The 14,810-nt window shown below is 35.6% G+C and overlaps 3 protein-coding genes across 3 annotated transcripts; 2 read left to right on the plus strand and 1 right to left on the minus strand.

Moving 5' to 3' along the window:
• The first annotated feature begins 501 nt into the window (after nucleotides 1-501).
• LOC125197377 (lycopene epsilon cyclase, chloroplastic-like) lies at nucleotides 502-3,632 on the plus strand. The gene is made up of 11 exons (XM_048096110.1): nucleotides 502-853; nucleotides 1,005-1,182; nucleotides 1,524-1,656; nucleotides 1,779-1,889; nucleotides 1,984-2,086; nucleotides 2,233-2,376; nucleotides 2,447-2,554; nucleotides 2,649-2,745; nucleotides 2,834-2,962; nucleotides 3,128-3,260; nucleotides 3,366-3,632. The coding sequence occupies exons 1-11, from the start codon at nucleotides 575-577 to the stop codon at nucleotides 3,529-3,531; spliced, it is 1,581 nt and encodes a 526-aa protein (XP_047952067.1). The 5' UTR covers nucleotides 502-574; the 3' UTR covers nucleotides 3,532-3,632.
• A 691-nt stretch (nucleotides 3,633-4,323) lies between these two features.
• Nucleotides 4,324-5,248, plus strand: LOC125195802 (peroxisomal membrane protein 11-4). The gene has a single exon (XM_048094036.1). The coding sequence runs from the start codon at nucleotides 4,474-4,476 to the stop codon at nucleotides 5,131-5,133; it is 660 nt and encodes a 219-aa protein (XP_047949993.1). The 5' UTR covers nucleotides 4,324-4,473; the 3' UTR covers nucleotides 5,134-5,248.
• Nucleotides 5,249-5,697: 449 nt separating this feature from the next.
• On the minus strand, nucleotides 5,698-10,164 carry LOC125195801 (probable protein S-acyltransferase 17). Its single transcript, XM_048094035.1, has 10 exons — nucleotides 9,904-10,164; nucleotides 9,740-9,833; nucleotides 8,589-8,683; nucleotides 8,339-8,506; nucleotides 8,188-8,260; nucleotides 8,057-8,109; nucleotides 7,240-7,331; nucleotides 7,093-7,145; nucleotides 6,405-6,530; nucleotides 5,698-6,310 (listed from the first exon to the last, which is right to left on the minus strand). Exons 1-10 carry the CDS (start codon nucleotides 10,050-10,052, stop codon nucleotides 6,035-6,037), a joined length of 1,179 nt encoding a protein of 392 aa, XP_047949992.1. The 5' UTR covers nucleotides 10,053-10,164; the 3' UTR covers nucleotides 5,698-6,034.
• Nucleotides 10,165-14,810: the final 4,646 nt, after the last annotated feature.

Consider the following 14,810-nt stretch of genomic DNA (forward strand, 5'->3'; position numbering starts at 1 on the left):
AAAATATTATTTGCAAATTGATACATTTGAGTTCACTTTATTTACTTGCAAGGGAAAACAAAGAGTAAGAAATTTTCTACCCTTCAAATCTCTCATTTCATTTCCATCCTCATCTATGAAAAGAAATGTAACACTTTCCTTATTCCCTTTTTTTTACTCTATTGAGAGATAATATTTTCCTTATTTGGAGTGAAAAGGAAGGATAAGATATGACAAAATTCATTTTTACTGATAAGCATAAAAGTAAAAAAGAAATTTCAAGTGTGAGAATTTTCTTATCCCTTCTATGTCTGAAATCGAATGCAACAGTGTTGGAGGTTGTTTTTGTTTTGTTTTGAAATAGAAGAATCAAGAAGCAGTAAATCGATTACTAAAACAAAGAGCGAGCTCAAAGAAGATTACAGCCAATGACATGTATCCACGTGGCGCGTGAGGGAATGACAGTTGAACACATCATCTTAACTTCCCTCCCCCTATCCGTTTAAGCTCTTTGCAAAAATCCTCAACATCCATCGCCCTCTCTGCAGTTCCTTCCCTGCATAAGCATTAACAAGCTCTCTTCACAATACCAAATATGGAGAGTTTAGCAGGCAGAAACTTGGCAGCAATGGCGATCTCAATTCACCCAACCAAGAGGTGTTGGAGGAAGATGAACCAAGTAGGCTTGTTTGGAAATGCCCATGCCCATGGATCAACCTCATTCCTTGTCCGCTGCGACGGCTGTGTGGCGGTGCCGGTGAGAGAGGATTTTGCGGACGAGGAGGACTACGTAAAGGCGGGAGGGTCGGAGCTGTTGTTCGTGCAAATGCAGCAGAACAAGAGCATGGATCACCAGTCTAAGCTTGCTGATAAGGTCCTATTTACTCTACTCCATTAAGTTATGAATTCAAACAGGGCCTTTGTATCTTTTTCTTTAATTAGTTACATGTATATTTCCTTATGCTTCTATCAGTTTTAGAGAAAATCCACTTTATTCTTACCACCATATATATATATGTCTGCAGTTGTCAAGAATACAGACTGGAGGAGATAATAATGTACTGGATTTGGTGGTAATCGGTTGCGGACCAGCAGGGCTAGCTCTTGCTGCTGAGTCGGCTAAATTAGGTCTCAACGTTGGGCTTATAGGTCCTGATCTACCATTTACAAATAACTATGGTGTTTGGGAAGATGAGTTCAAAGGTATTTTCATTTTATCTGCTCATAATATTTCACATTATAGGCATTATGAAATCCTTTCTCGGATCACATCTTGCAAATACTAACAAAATTAACCATGCAAAGAGAGTGTTAACTTCTCATGATGATGACAGAAATCATTCAACTGTTACATCATATATATGGTTTCAATATTTTTTAGAAGCAGTTAATGGTTCAATATATTCAAATACCTTACTACGCAATAAACTTTATGGTCACCATTTCCTAACAGAATATGCAAACAGTTTGATCATTTTCCATCCACCATTTACCTGTATTATCGAGTTAAGGTAGACGCTGCTGCTCCTTTGCTACTATTTCAGATCTAGGACTTGAATGTTGCATTGAGCATGTCTGGAGGGATACTATTGTGTATCTAGACGACAACCCTATTTATATTGGTCGCGCATATGGACGCGTTAGCCGCCTTTTGCTCCACGAGGAATTATTGAAAAGGTAAACTTTATCAGGGAGAACCATATTTAGGTTTACCTTTCCTAATTGCATCTGTTACATATTTGATGACATTACATGCTGGTCACGGTTATAGGTTTGTAACTCGTATTAATTTTTCTTAGGTGTGTCGAGTCAGGTGTATCATATCTTAACACAAAAGTGGAAAGGATTATTGAAGCTTCAGGCGGCCATAGACTTGTAGAATGTGAAGGAAACATTGTGATTCCCTGCAGGTGTGCTCATTATTGATCCTCTCTTAATTTAGTAGTATATTTTGTGAAGAACTTGGTTCTCTCCTTTGCCTGTGCCTCTGACTCACATCTACAGGCTTGCTACTGTAGCATCCGGTGCAGCCTCAGGCAAACTCCTGGAGTATGAGGTTGGGGGTCCAAGGGTTTCCGTCCAGACAGCCTATGGCATCGAGGTTGAGGTAGGAATGTTCAGAATGTCGAAAATGCCAAACTTTTGTCATCTAACACTTGCTACAGTTGAATGTTTGTAGTTCGATCTTCTCAGCTCGAAGATTTGGAATGTACTTTCGTAAATTCAACATTTTGTCATATTTATTTTTTTCAGGTGGAAAACAATCCATATGATCCCAGCCTGATGGTTTTTATGGATTACAGAGACTACTGGAAACATAAAGTTGATTACTTAGAAGCACAATATCCAACATTTCTTTATGCCATGCCTATGTCTCCTACAAGAGTATTCTTTGAGGTTTGATCAAACTTTGTTACTATATTATTATACATTGCAGGTGTATTAAACTAACACAAGTGCTAAGCAGGAGACATGCTTAGCTTCAAAAGATGCAATGCCATTTGATCTATTGAAAAATAAACTAATGTCAAGACTGGAGACTATGGGAATCCGTATTCTACAAACTTACGAGGAGGTATTTCGCTGGCTTTATCCTTATTTCAACAAGAACCCTATCGGTTTGATTCCATTCTCCTTGAGATTTTGACAGATGCATTAATTCTATGCAGGAGTGGTCTTATATTCCAGTTGGTGGTTCACTGCCGAACACTGAACAGAGGAACCTCGCCTTCGGTGCAGCTGCTAGCATGGTACATCCAGCCACAGGTAAGTAATACTATTGAACAATTGAACACCTTAGCGACCGTTGCTTGAACGAAAGAGTCAGATCATAACATAACCTTTTGTAAAACAGGCTACTCAGTTGTTAGATCCTTGTCAGAGGCTCCACAATATGCATCTGTTATTGCAAATATTTTGAGACAAGACCATGTTAAAAACATGTTCGCGAGCTCAAGAATTTCAGAGAATATCTCAATGCAAGGTAGAGAGTTACATGCATACAAACATGCATATCTCATCGATTGCTGGCTTATTATCATATGATTTCTTGATATGCTTTCGGACCTCATATTACTTTTCTCAATTCTCTTAATGGCTGTGCAAAATGAATGCTCTCGTGAAAGCTCTAATGGCACTGTTTTTACAGCGTGGAATGCCCTTTGGCCGCAGGAGAGGAAAAGACAACGAGCATTTTTTCTGTTTGGATTAGCCCTGATACTGCAACTGGATATTGAGGGCATAAGGACCTTCTTCCACTCATTTTTCCGTTTGCCGAAATGGTTAGCATTCTGAACCACCACTCATTGATTCATCAAACATGCACTGAAATAGATCAAAACAGATGATAGCCTCGAGTTGATTATTTTTGTTAATCTGGCATGCAGGATGTCACAGGGGTTCCTCGGCTCGACTTTGTCGTCAGGAGACCTCCTCTTGTTTGCACTATACATGTTTGTGATAGCACCCAATGACATGAGAAAGAGCTTAATCAATCATCTCATATCTGATCCTACTGGTGGAATTATGGTAAAAACTTATCTTACACTATAGATAATACACCAGATTGCACTTGTCTGTCTTCTAAATTCTAATGTACATAAACTTTTGTACTACTATCTTCTAGTAATAATATATACTGTAATTAAAATTAACTCTTCCACTTTCAGTTATGTTTTCATATCATCTATTGCGTACATAGATCAATGTCATCACATGTGTCAATCTATAGGATTCAAGAATATCAAAGGTTCCCTGTATAATACTCATTCTTAAACCTTCACTATTATCAGATGTCACTTTTCACACGAATACAATATATTAGATGTTAAGTTAGAATGCAATTCAAGATCCGAATTACAATCAAAGTTGCACAAGGATTATACTTATTTAATCTAGATTACATCGTGTTTCAATACTTTTTAAAGGGTTCAAGTTCATTATTAGATTTTGATCTTTTTATATACTGTCATATTCAACAGAAAAACAATAAACAAACAAATTCTAGTAATTTAACTCCTCATCAACTAATATGAGTTCTGGAAATAAATTTGCTCGGAAAATACAACACAAAATTTCATCAACATGAAAAAATATGCGTCAACAATAAATGCAAAAATATACCACTACAATATTTGAAAAAAACATGATAATATGGACTTTTCAATTGTATTGAAATCCACGAAAACACACACAATTTATAGATAAAAATAAAATCAAAAGCTAGTAAATAGCATGACAAGTGTCCTTCCATATCGACCACCGCATTATAAGAAAAGACAAAATAATAATGTCCAACCAATATTTATCATATACGCACACACATAATTTGATTTTATCCTAAAAAAAACAAGAAAATTCCACAAAGAAAAAAAAAGCATAGATAAAATTCCGTGGCCATCCACCAACGTAGTCAAATCCCCACTCAACTAGCTCCAAACTCCATCTTCCAAAACCACAACTCCCAATTCCAAACTCACACACACAAAGAAAAAAATGAACGACAAAGTCGACAAACTCGTAATATTCCTAGCGAAGAGAGACGGCATCGACAAGCTGGTGAAAACCTTTCAATACGTCTCCAAACTAGTCCACTACCAAATCGAGAAATCCCACCCCGACTACGCGGGCCGGGCCAAGCAGTGGGAGGTCGCCGCGGGCCTCAGCCGCAAGGCCTTCCGCAGCGGCCGCTTCCTCACTGGCTTCAACGCGCTGCGGAGGAGCCCCGGCCCCACCCCGGGTTTGCGCCTGCTGGCCGTGCTGGCCAATGCGGGGGAGATGGTCTACTTCTTCTTCGACCATTTCCTCTGGCTGTCGAGGATCGGGGTCCTCGACGCCAGGCTGGCGAGGCGAATGAGCTTCGTCTCGGCCTTTGGGGAGTCGTTCGGGTACGTGTTTTTCATAATAGCGGATTTGATTATGATTAGGGATGGGATTAGGGAGGAGAGGAGGATTGGGGATGGGGATGGGAAGGCGGTGGGGAAGATTAGGGCGGATAGGGTGATGAGGCTGATGGGGGTGGCGGCGAATGTGGCGGATTTGTTCATCGCGGTGGCGGATATTGAGCCTAATCCCTTTTGTAATCATGTTATTACGCTAGGGATTAGTGGGTTGGTTTCTGCATGGGCGGGTTGGTATAGGAATTGGCCCTCTTAATTTATTTTTTAGCATGCATTTACTATTGTCTTTTTTTTATGTTTGGAATTATGAAAATGGAGAAACGGAGATACGTGTATATGTGGAATTAATATATGCATTGTGCTTGCTCTAATTTTTAATAGCTTGTTATTTTTATTTTTATTTTGTTTTCACAAGAGGTGGAGAAAACAAAAAGTATGTTACTATTATCAAGTACTAAGTAAATAGTTCTAGTTAAATTTATAATGGTGAATTGAATTTTAAAATAAGTACAATCCTAATTATGGGATACTATTATTTAGGATGAAGAGGTCAGGTATACATACTAGATGTGTTGCTTATTATTATTATTATTATTTTGAATTTCAATCAAGAAAAGGATAATAATGTGATGGTTTCAACCTATAACACGATGAGAAATAAATTGCCAATACCACACTTTTTCTTAGTGGACCACCTCCACAGGGTTGATTTATTTATGTTGCTACACTAACTAGCACTTATTTTTGCAATTCATAACTAAATTGCAAATCCTTACAAGGATGAAGCATAACAACATACATTAGTCGGAGATCAACAATGATGAAAATTTGGTAGCTGCAACAGCCCATGAAATACAATCCATTATAACTGCTTGTTACATTTTGAAGTGCATAAAATACAAATTTACACCCTCTGATGATTAAGTTCTCTAACTTAAAAGGGCCAAATTTACAATATTTAATTCTCCAAAAATATACTATCATTGTTGTTTCCTACTTACTCTATGACACACTCTAGTAATCTTCCAGCACAGGAAAATGAAAACAAGAATGCAATGACAGCTAAAATGACCAAGGTATAAGTAACAATTGAGTTCGGAGCATTTTCTTGTGGACGTGACTAGCAAAGATCAAGATACACATAAGCGTGGAGACAGTTAACCTGTTTTCGATTTATTTAGTAAGAACGATCGCCTTGTCGAGAAGGGAGCGACAATCTCATAGATATTATGAAGATATCCCTTGTCATATATGTTGTTCTTAACCACTTCTACCTCCTCAAGATGAGATCTTCTAAAGAATGTTTTCCATTTGCTCTCTGGTGGCTTCTTTTCTGGACTTAGTTCGCCTAAACTAGCTTTAAGAGCTGCTGCACTCACTTTTGCCTCATTCACCTTCCTCTGCCAGCTCAGGTACTCTTGCCATTTAAAGCTCTGAAGTTTGGCACGGGATAGAGCGAACTCAGAAGGTATATTATCCAGAGAAAAACCGACATTGTGGAATGAATTTGTAGGGAGGCAAACATACCTCATTTGTAGTAGTGTTTGTGAGACAGAGTTTGGCATGGTATGTGAAAAAACCAGCTAATAGCATAGTAATCACAGCCAGAAACACCATAACAAGGATTTGTGTGTTATGGGAGTTCAACAACCACTGCCATAAGACAGATGCTCACTATCAGAAGGCATGGATGAATGAACATCTTTTCACAACAATCATGCTCACAACAGGATGCCTATACATGAGGCTGGCTTGTGCAGCAGACATTCACCTATTTTTCAGAAAAGGGTTGCCTAATAATCTCATTAATCTTTTGATCAAAAAGTTAAACAAAAAGAACAATCACCACAAACTTCCTTCTACTTGATGTAGAGGTGCTCTGGAGTCAGTCCCTACAGTTCTACAAGACAAAAGCTTTAGATAGATGGCAGCCATCATTCCCGTCCCTCACTAACTTGTAGACTAGATTCTTGTCTCATAAAAAATCAATTTGTGAAGAAAGAGCGACCATCTCCAGATTCTCCACCACTCTTAGAATTAAGCTAATGCTAAGGAACTACAAGAAAAGTAAGTGCTAAATAAAGGACTGGTGAGTCTACAAAACTAAATTGCAGACACATAACTGTCAACAGGCAATTAAAACGAATTGATGGGTAGTGGATTGTTTAAGCTAGGAGAGCAACAGCCTAGAATAAGATTAAATGAATCAACTTACCTGTAAAACAAGTGGAGCCAACTCTCTGTAGGAATTTTCAATGTCATAATAAACTGCAATATCAATAGGAGGGAATACATTTACTATTAGACAAACACTCAGAGCCATTACCAAAAACAAAAAAGGATGGATTTGCACCAACCAAACCTGTTAGAATGTGGACAACTTGCATATCTTTCAGTCTACCAGCGAGAATTAATGCAAGCGCAGCGATTCCATATATGCAGAGGAGAAAATGCCTGCATCAGCATTAAGAAACAATTTAAGGGCAATCGTAGATCCAGCTAGAGAGACTCATAATTTTGAGATTTTGATCTTTTAGGTCCACATTTTCATCACGGAACGTCCTCATCTGAAAATCATGAGTCATGGAAGAAGTTCCTGGTTTATTACTTAGCTGAGATCAAACAGGGATCTTGAATAAGGATTACTGGTTCTGAATTTGAATAACAGGTTTGAGGCTAAAACATAATGGTTCAAATCCTATCCCACATCGCATTTAATGCCATTTCAAGTCATACTCATACTCCTATAGTATACTAGTATAAGTGTATAACAAACCGATGAAGCTTATTAACTGATGCATCTAAAGCTCTGCCACTTGCAGTTAACCATCTCTAATTTATTCACCCATTTCCAGCTCTGGTATACCTCCTTGTTTATGCATTCTGTCTTGAGATTTTAATCTCAATCAATTCCACATCCTATAGATGCATGTTCCGCATCTCAGAATATACCCCCTTTAAAATCAGCGTATATCTACGAAATAATGTAAATAAGACTACAAGAAAGATATCCCATATGCACGATCCTCTGCAGCCAAATCATAAGAACTAAGATGCTCATTTTCATACACTCATTTCTTATCAGGAAAATGTGTTGAACTTTGCCAAAGGGAACTAGAGAAATACTAGCATTTAGCAAGCTTGAATATTCTATCTTTCGGTCTGAGTTTACTACTCACCAAAGAATAAATGCCATGAAGTATCTGGTGTTCCTCTCTCCTATGCAATTGTTCTTGAATGAAAAAAAAATGATATTATCTGAATGAGAGACTAAATGTAAAAAAAAATTAAAAAATTCAATGATACATACCATCCATGCACAGTGATGGTCAAAACGAGCAACACAGCGATCGCATATACTGCAGTGCTTTGACCTAGCAGGTCTGATAATGCAAGAATTAATCCAGTACTTAATATGTTACAATAATTCTGGATATCTGAAGCCAGAACAATGAGCTTACTTAGGAATTTTGCAGGTATCACATTCTTTCTCTGTGAAGATGACGTTATCATATGGATAAGCAGAGAGGTACTGAGAAACATTTGAAGAGTTCACAACCCCTGGATCAGAAAAGCTAGTCAATAGAAAGAGGATAATACCCACTCCAACTGCCAAGAAGCTTGTGTACCTGCTAATACATTATGTCCAAGTAAAGTAACAAATATATATCCTGATTGGACAAACATCAACCACAAGAATGCAGAATATACCTGTGAATTCCACTTATATAATACCCTGGAATGTAGATGAAGGATGACTTTGCAATGATGTAATACGTTGTTCCAATAATTAACAAATATATTAACTGCATGAAGGATAATTGAAACTCAGGTTTGTAATTCTACACAGATCTCCAAATATATTACATGAATAACTTAAAAATGAAATCTTAAACCAAACAGCAATACATAATGAAAGCTGTTATTCATGGCATTATTACGTGATTTAGGAATGGGATTCTGCTCTTTCTAAGTCTATGTTCAGCATTACATAACTTAATTGTAGTTGAGACCACCACAACACTTGGAAGAGCGGTTTTTTATTGCATTAACTGAACTGCTAAGTAGACCAAATTACAATCCATAAGCCTAATTATGTTACGAAATCTAGTCGCAGATAAAGAAAAAAATCCTCCTTGTATCTCCATGATGGAGACAAAGTCACAAGAGGTCAGACTATGTGCACAAAATGGGAAAACAGATGCAACTCAAGATCTTCTCATCCTAATGAAGAGCAGGAGAATCTTGGGAATGAGATTTTCCTTTTCCCAAACTAATACTAAAACACATGATTTGTGATTGCTAATTCAAAAAAGCATCACATCGTCAGAGTTAGTAACAACTAACAAACAAACAAAATTGTTTTGTTTGATATGTCATCTCCTAAAGTCAGTTATGGGGCTTCTTTTCCAAATACTCGTACTGATGTGTGTCAGTCTGTAGAATGGGGTAATTTGCCTAATTAAACTGAAAAGGGACAAAAAGATTTTTTTGTCGTCAAGGATCTACCAGTTCATCTTTAAGTATTTACTCACGTTCCATGATTTGAATTTGCTTCACTTTGATACTTCGGTTAAGATCATGGATAGATGTAACATTAGAAATGGATAAGCTCAGTCTTTATCTCTCTCTAGCCAATCCACTGAGCAACATAACACTTGATAAAGGGATATTCTTTCACAATCCCAGAATATTTAACAATCAGTAGCAAGCCTACTAAATCAGACACACATTATGGTAAAATTGATATCCATACAAGCAAGATTTATAGTTAAAAAAGAGAAAAACACATAAACCAATTACTAATATCTGAAAAAACACAAGTTTGAGAAGAAAAGTAATACAAATTGCAAAAAGGGAACCTGTATGATAGGGTTGGGACGGTCACAACAGTAGTACTCAAGAGAGTGAAGCGCATCGACGCCCCTAGAGCCGCACGAGAAGAGAACAAATCGTCTGCATCGTCATAACCAGTATTAGAGCAACGAATTTGAAATGATTAGTAAGAGAGAGAGAGAGAGAGTACCGGAAATAGTCGTAGGCGCCGAAAGTGAGGAAGAAGTGGATGCGCTGAATGAAGGTGCCCTGAAAAATTGGCCACTGCCCACAGAGGAAAGATACGAGTACCAAGATCGTCACCAATCCATGACACACCAGAACCCACTCAACTGCCATCAAGATTTCCCACTCAATTGGGTATTGGGTAGAATGAAAGTCTGAAACTGAAAATGTAATTTGGTGAGGTCAGGTGGGGATTCGATGAGGAATTACAACATCTGTAATAGCATGGACTAGCAAATGAGCTGGCACTAAGATTAGCCAAAAACACCTCTTGCCATATTTTTAGGATTTCCTAGCCTGCCACATCTGACCAAATGTGTGAGATCAGTTGCGGACTCAAGAATTTTATATCGGAGGGTTCAAATTAGGGCTGACAATTTTTGACACAACACGATAATCCGACACGAATTCGCACGAAATTATTAGGTTTGGATCAACTCTTATTGGATGCGGGTCATTATTGGGTTGACCCACTAAGAACACGAAAAAATCGGGTTGGATGCGGGTCGGGTCAGGTAACCCGTTAAAAATTAATATTATTATTTTTATTTTGAGTAAAGATAAATTTGCAAAAATTGTATACACAAAAGCCCTTCAAATTTTAAAAAGGATAATATTAATTTATTTTGATTAGATAGCATCATTAATTACATATTTTTGTGACTAATTTGACCTTATTTATAATTTTTCATTTTTCATTTGTATTGTTGTACAATATGTACCAAGACCCTTATTAAAAGATAAAATTTTAGAGAGAATAACCATAACATAGTATTTTAATGGAATAATAATGGAATAATTTTTTATTCATTTTATTTAAACTATCACAATGATATAAAGATAAATAAATTGCTTTTTTTTACAAAGTATAAATTAGGAAAACACTCTTTTGTTAGGAAATTCTCTCATATTATTTTTGAAACCATTGATATTTTATCATTAATTTCTAACTTTTAATTTTAAAAATAATATTATACATATTTGTTGATTATTCTATCTAAAATTATTAACATTATAATATGGGTCATTCAATGATGAGACATTGTTGGACTCAACACATATAATAGTAATACAACATTCAAATGTATAGTACTTGCTCCAAAAATTGATAAGATCATGAAAAATTATTAGTATTACTATATGATAAATCACAATATTTTCAATATTTCATTTATTGTATTATTTTAATATTACTTTTATAATTATTTTCATAGTGCGTAATAATATCATAATAGAGATGGTATGATGATAACATGTGGAACCCAACATGTAAGTTGTAACATATCCTTTAATTATATGACTGCTATATAAATTGATATATTTAAATATTATGATAAACCACAACAAATTTTAGACCCATATTATAAAATTAATTTATGATTAATAATCTGTTATATATTATAGTGTATCAAATGATACATAAGAGCTAGTTCGACGATAGAAGGTTGTTGCTATCAACGTGTAGGCGTGTGACACTTCAAGTATATTAGTTAATATATTCAAAATATATAATTATGTCTTCATTCATGTAATTTTGGATAATAATATTAAATGACCATATAATGACCCTACTTTGCATATTTCTTCATGTGTTATAATATATAGAAAATATTTGAAATTACAAGCTTCAAATTATATTTCAAATTACAAAAATTAAAGTAGTCGAAAGAAATGAAATAATACAATGTACGTGAGAGATCCAAGTGAAAAATAAAACTAAATCAATTAGTGTTTAGAATAAAAGGATAATTTGAATAAATTTATGAAAAATAAGTTTATACTTATAGATACAAAACGTTAATTCAGATATTATGTACTAGCAAAACTAATCAACAAATAATTTTATAATATAATTTATTTTACTATTATATTCTTTTTATTTTGATTCAATAAATTTAATTTAATTCTTAGTATTTTCACTCTTTTTTGTTTTGTTCTTTTTACTTCTTTAGTTCTTTTGTCTTGTTTCAAATTTTTTTGTTGGATTTTGGAACAAAAGTTATGTATTTGGAACAAAAGTTATGTATTTTGTTGGGTTTTTTTGGATTTTGTTGGAGTTTTGTTGTTTAAAATGGAACATCTTCATGCTATATGGCTTTTTAAAGTCTTGATCATTTTTTGAAGCAATATGTAATCGTGTTGTTATCGTGCTTAGGTTGTTGTCGTGTTGTTATCGTGTCGGGTCAACCCAAAGTGGTTCGTGTTGGTATCGTGTTCAGGTTGATATCGTGTTCTTATCGTGTCCAGGTCGATATCGTGTTCTTATTGTGTCGGGTCAACCCAAAGTGGTTCGTGTCGTTATCGTGTTCGGGTCGTGTCTAGGTCGTGTCCGGGTTTGAAGGTGGCGGGTTGGGTTCGTGTTCGGGTTTGGGGTTTCCTTAACAGGTTGGGTTCGCGTTTGGCCTTATTGGGTTGGATCGTTATCGGGTTGACCCGATAACGACCCAATCCGCACGATTTGCCAGCCCTAGTTCAAACCACTGTTAGCTTTAGTGTCAACATTGGATGCAACAATCCCAACTTGAACAATATAGAGCTGATTATGAGAAATAAATAATTTGAGATTGAGCAATATAAATTAAAGATACATATAACAACTATATCAACGTCGAAATAATTAAAAAAATATTTTTTTAATAAAAACATAACTTTAAAACTAAATTTACTAATGATACGTACTAGTACATATTTTTATGGGCTAAATAATTATATTCTTAAATTATAAAAAATTCGTAAATGAGAAAATAACAAAAGTTATATTGAGTTATGAAGCCACGTTAAGGCTAGGGGGCCATGATCACCCCACCAATTTTAGTATTTAGTATATATTATATATAGATACTAAAATTACATAATAATAATAATAGTAAAGAGATAGCACAACTAGTCCTTGTGTGCATATAATGCCCTCTTTTCTTGGACAACCCGAGATCGAATCCACATGATTGGAGAATTGTCATTTTCGACTTGTTACTTTAAGTTTTTGTTTCTTCCATGAAATTACCGTATTCAATGCAATTTAATTGCAAAAAATAATTTTCAGATTTGTAAATGAGTAATATAGCATATAACTAAATTGTACTATTGAATTCTGCTCCTTATTTTTTTTTAAAATAAATTATTTAATTTATTTTGTTATCATATCACTAGTTTCTATTAATCATGCTTTAGTTATTTCACTTATATACTCATGCAACTTCTATCGACAACGCCATTAAAAATACCAATTATCGCTAATATTAATTTAGACCCTCCATATTAATTTTCTGGCTTCGCCACTAGTTATATTATTATAAAGTTGCTGATGTTAAAGAAAATAAACTAAATTTACAAAAAAACTACTAGTATGAGAAAATAAAAAGCATAAAAAAGTCCATATAATGCATAAATGTAAACGTATATCAATTAGAAAAAACTAATTTTGGAGTGGGAAAATTAAAAATCATAGCTGAAAATCCACAAACTAAAAATTGAAAAAGGAAATAAGAAAGAACCTGGAGTCACAGGGATACATGCCTGACTTGGAAACCAACTGCGCTGGACACTAATATGATAAATGGAGTATAAATATATATAGTCAAATCTTATTAGAAATGTTGGTATAAAATTCCCGAGCCGTGTAAATACGATATTCTAATTATTACAACTGAAGGAAAAATGCAACAATAAGTAGAATGAAAATTACAACAAAAATAACAAACCGAACTATAAGTTAAGTCGAGGAAAGTTCACTTTCCGCAAAACAAATTACGCCCCGGTTAGTGCTCACGGAATGACGTATTGTCTCCAAAGATAAGACGACTTCCTCCTAGCATGTAGAAGCACCTCAAACCTGCTAAGCACCGGCGAATTTGATGGAGAGAGCTTAAGAGAAGAGAAAATGTTTTTATTGTGGTGTGTCCTTCCACTCCAAGGTCAAGTCTATTTATAGGCTAGAGAAAGCACTTGAAAGGCCTTGCAATCAATTATCTCTTTTATGTATTTGGGGGTTACCTAAGATGAAGGCCATAGGTTTTGGCCACATAAAAGGTCTCCCACAATTTGCACATGTTATAACAATCCCCCACATTGGTTAGAGCTCTACAAGCTCAAACCAACACACGCTATGTATGCATGCATGCAGACTCTTTGCTCAATTCTCGAGAAATAAAATTGTATTTGGAACAACAGCTTGGGGCTTTGAACCTTCCATAGTCAACACCATCGGGCATACTGGCGGCCTGGTGGACGTGATGCCTTGAACTATTCCTCTTTGGTGTATGCCGAGATAATAATATTGACACAATATTATTTACAAACTCATCATTTCTCACGTTTTTGTCCTTTACTAGCCGTGGAACATCACTTTGGATTCATAAGTGATTCACATGTTGAAGTGGCCCACACTTTTCACTTACATATGTGATTCTTTTTCAAGTATCCTGTCATACCCACCTCCTCGAGGTTTTTGAGAATCATTAAAAGTCAAAACTTACCTCTTACCACATGCAGGTTACAACACTCAATACTTTTTACAGAATGGGCGAAGATTAAAAATCTTCGAGTGTTACTGCTAGATTCATATAGCTTTGTTTTCCCATTGAGCCAAGCCAATGGGATCTCCAATCGTATGGTTGGGTTACCACTATAATCATCTTTTAAGATATGGTGTTCAGTCTCATTCCTTTTAGCAATTTATGCATTTGATCACGATTTAAACCTTTTGTTAACGGATCTGCTAGGTCATCCACTAACCTTACATTGTCAACTGTGATAACACCACTTGTGATCAACTGCCTTACGGTATTATGTTGTCGACGAATATGTCGAGACTTACCATTGTATAAATCGTTATATGCTCTCCCTATAGCCGTTTGGTTATCACAATGTATC

Source organism: Salvia hispanica, chromosome 6 (genome assembly GCF_023119035.1).
Source record: "Salvia hispanica cultivar TCC Black 2014 chromosome 6, UniMelb_Shisp_WGS_1.0, whole genome shotgun sequence".
Classification (NCBI taxonomy): domain Eukaryota; kingdom Viridiplantae; phylum Streptophyta; class Magnoliopsida; order Lamiales; family Lamiaceae; genus Salvia; species Salvia hispanica.

What these genes read in the sequence shown, in the direction of transcription:
- LOC125197377 (XM_048096110.1), top strand. Translation starts at nt 575, where the DNA reads ATGGAGAGTTTAGCAGGCAGAAACTTGGCAGCAATGGCGATCTCAATT. An exon ending in CACGAGGAATTATTGAAAAG is followed by an intron (nt 1,657 to 1,778) that starts GTAAACTTTATC and finishes AATTTTTCTTAG; the next exon opens with GTGTGTCGAGTCAGGTGTAT. An exon ending in CCTATGGCATCGAGGTTGAG is followed by an intron (nt 2,087 to 2,232) that starts GTAGGAATGTTC and finishes TATTTTTTTCAG; the next exon opens with GTGGAAAACAATCCATATGA.
- LOC125195802 (XM_048094036.1), top strand. Translation starts at nt 4,474, where the DNA reads ATGAACGACAAAGTCGACAAACTCGTAATATTCCTAGCGAAGAGAGAC.
- LOC125195801 (XM_048094035.1), bottom strand. Translation starts at nt 10,052, where the DNA reads ATGGCAGTTGAGTGGGTTCTGGTGTGTCATGGATTGGTGACGATCTTG. An exon ending in GTCCCAACCCTATCATACAG is followed by an intron (nt 8,684 to 9,739) that starts GTTCCCTTTTTG and finishes TCCTTCATGCAG; the next exon opens with TTAATATATTTGTTAATTAT. An exon ending in TGGCTCCACTTGTTTTACAG is followed by an intron (nt 6,531 to 7,092) that starts GTAAGTTGATTC and finishes GTCTTATGGCAG; the next exon opens with TGGTTGTTGAACTCCCATAA.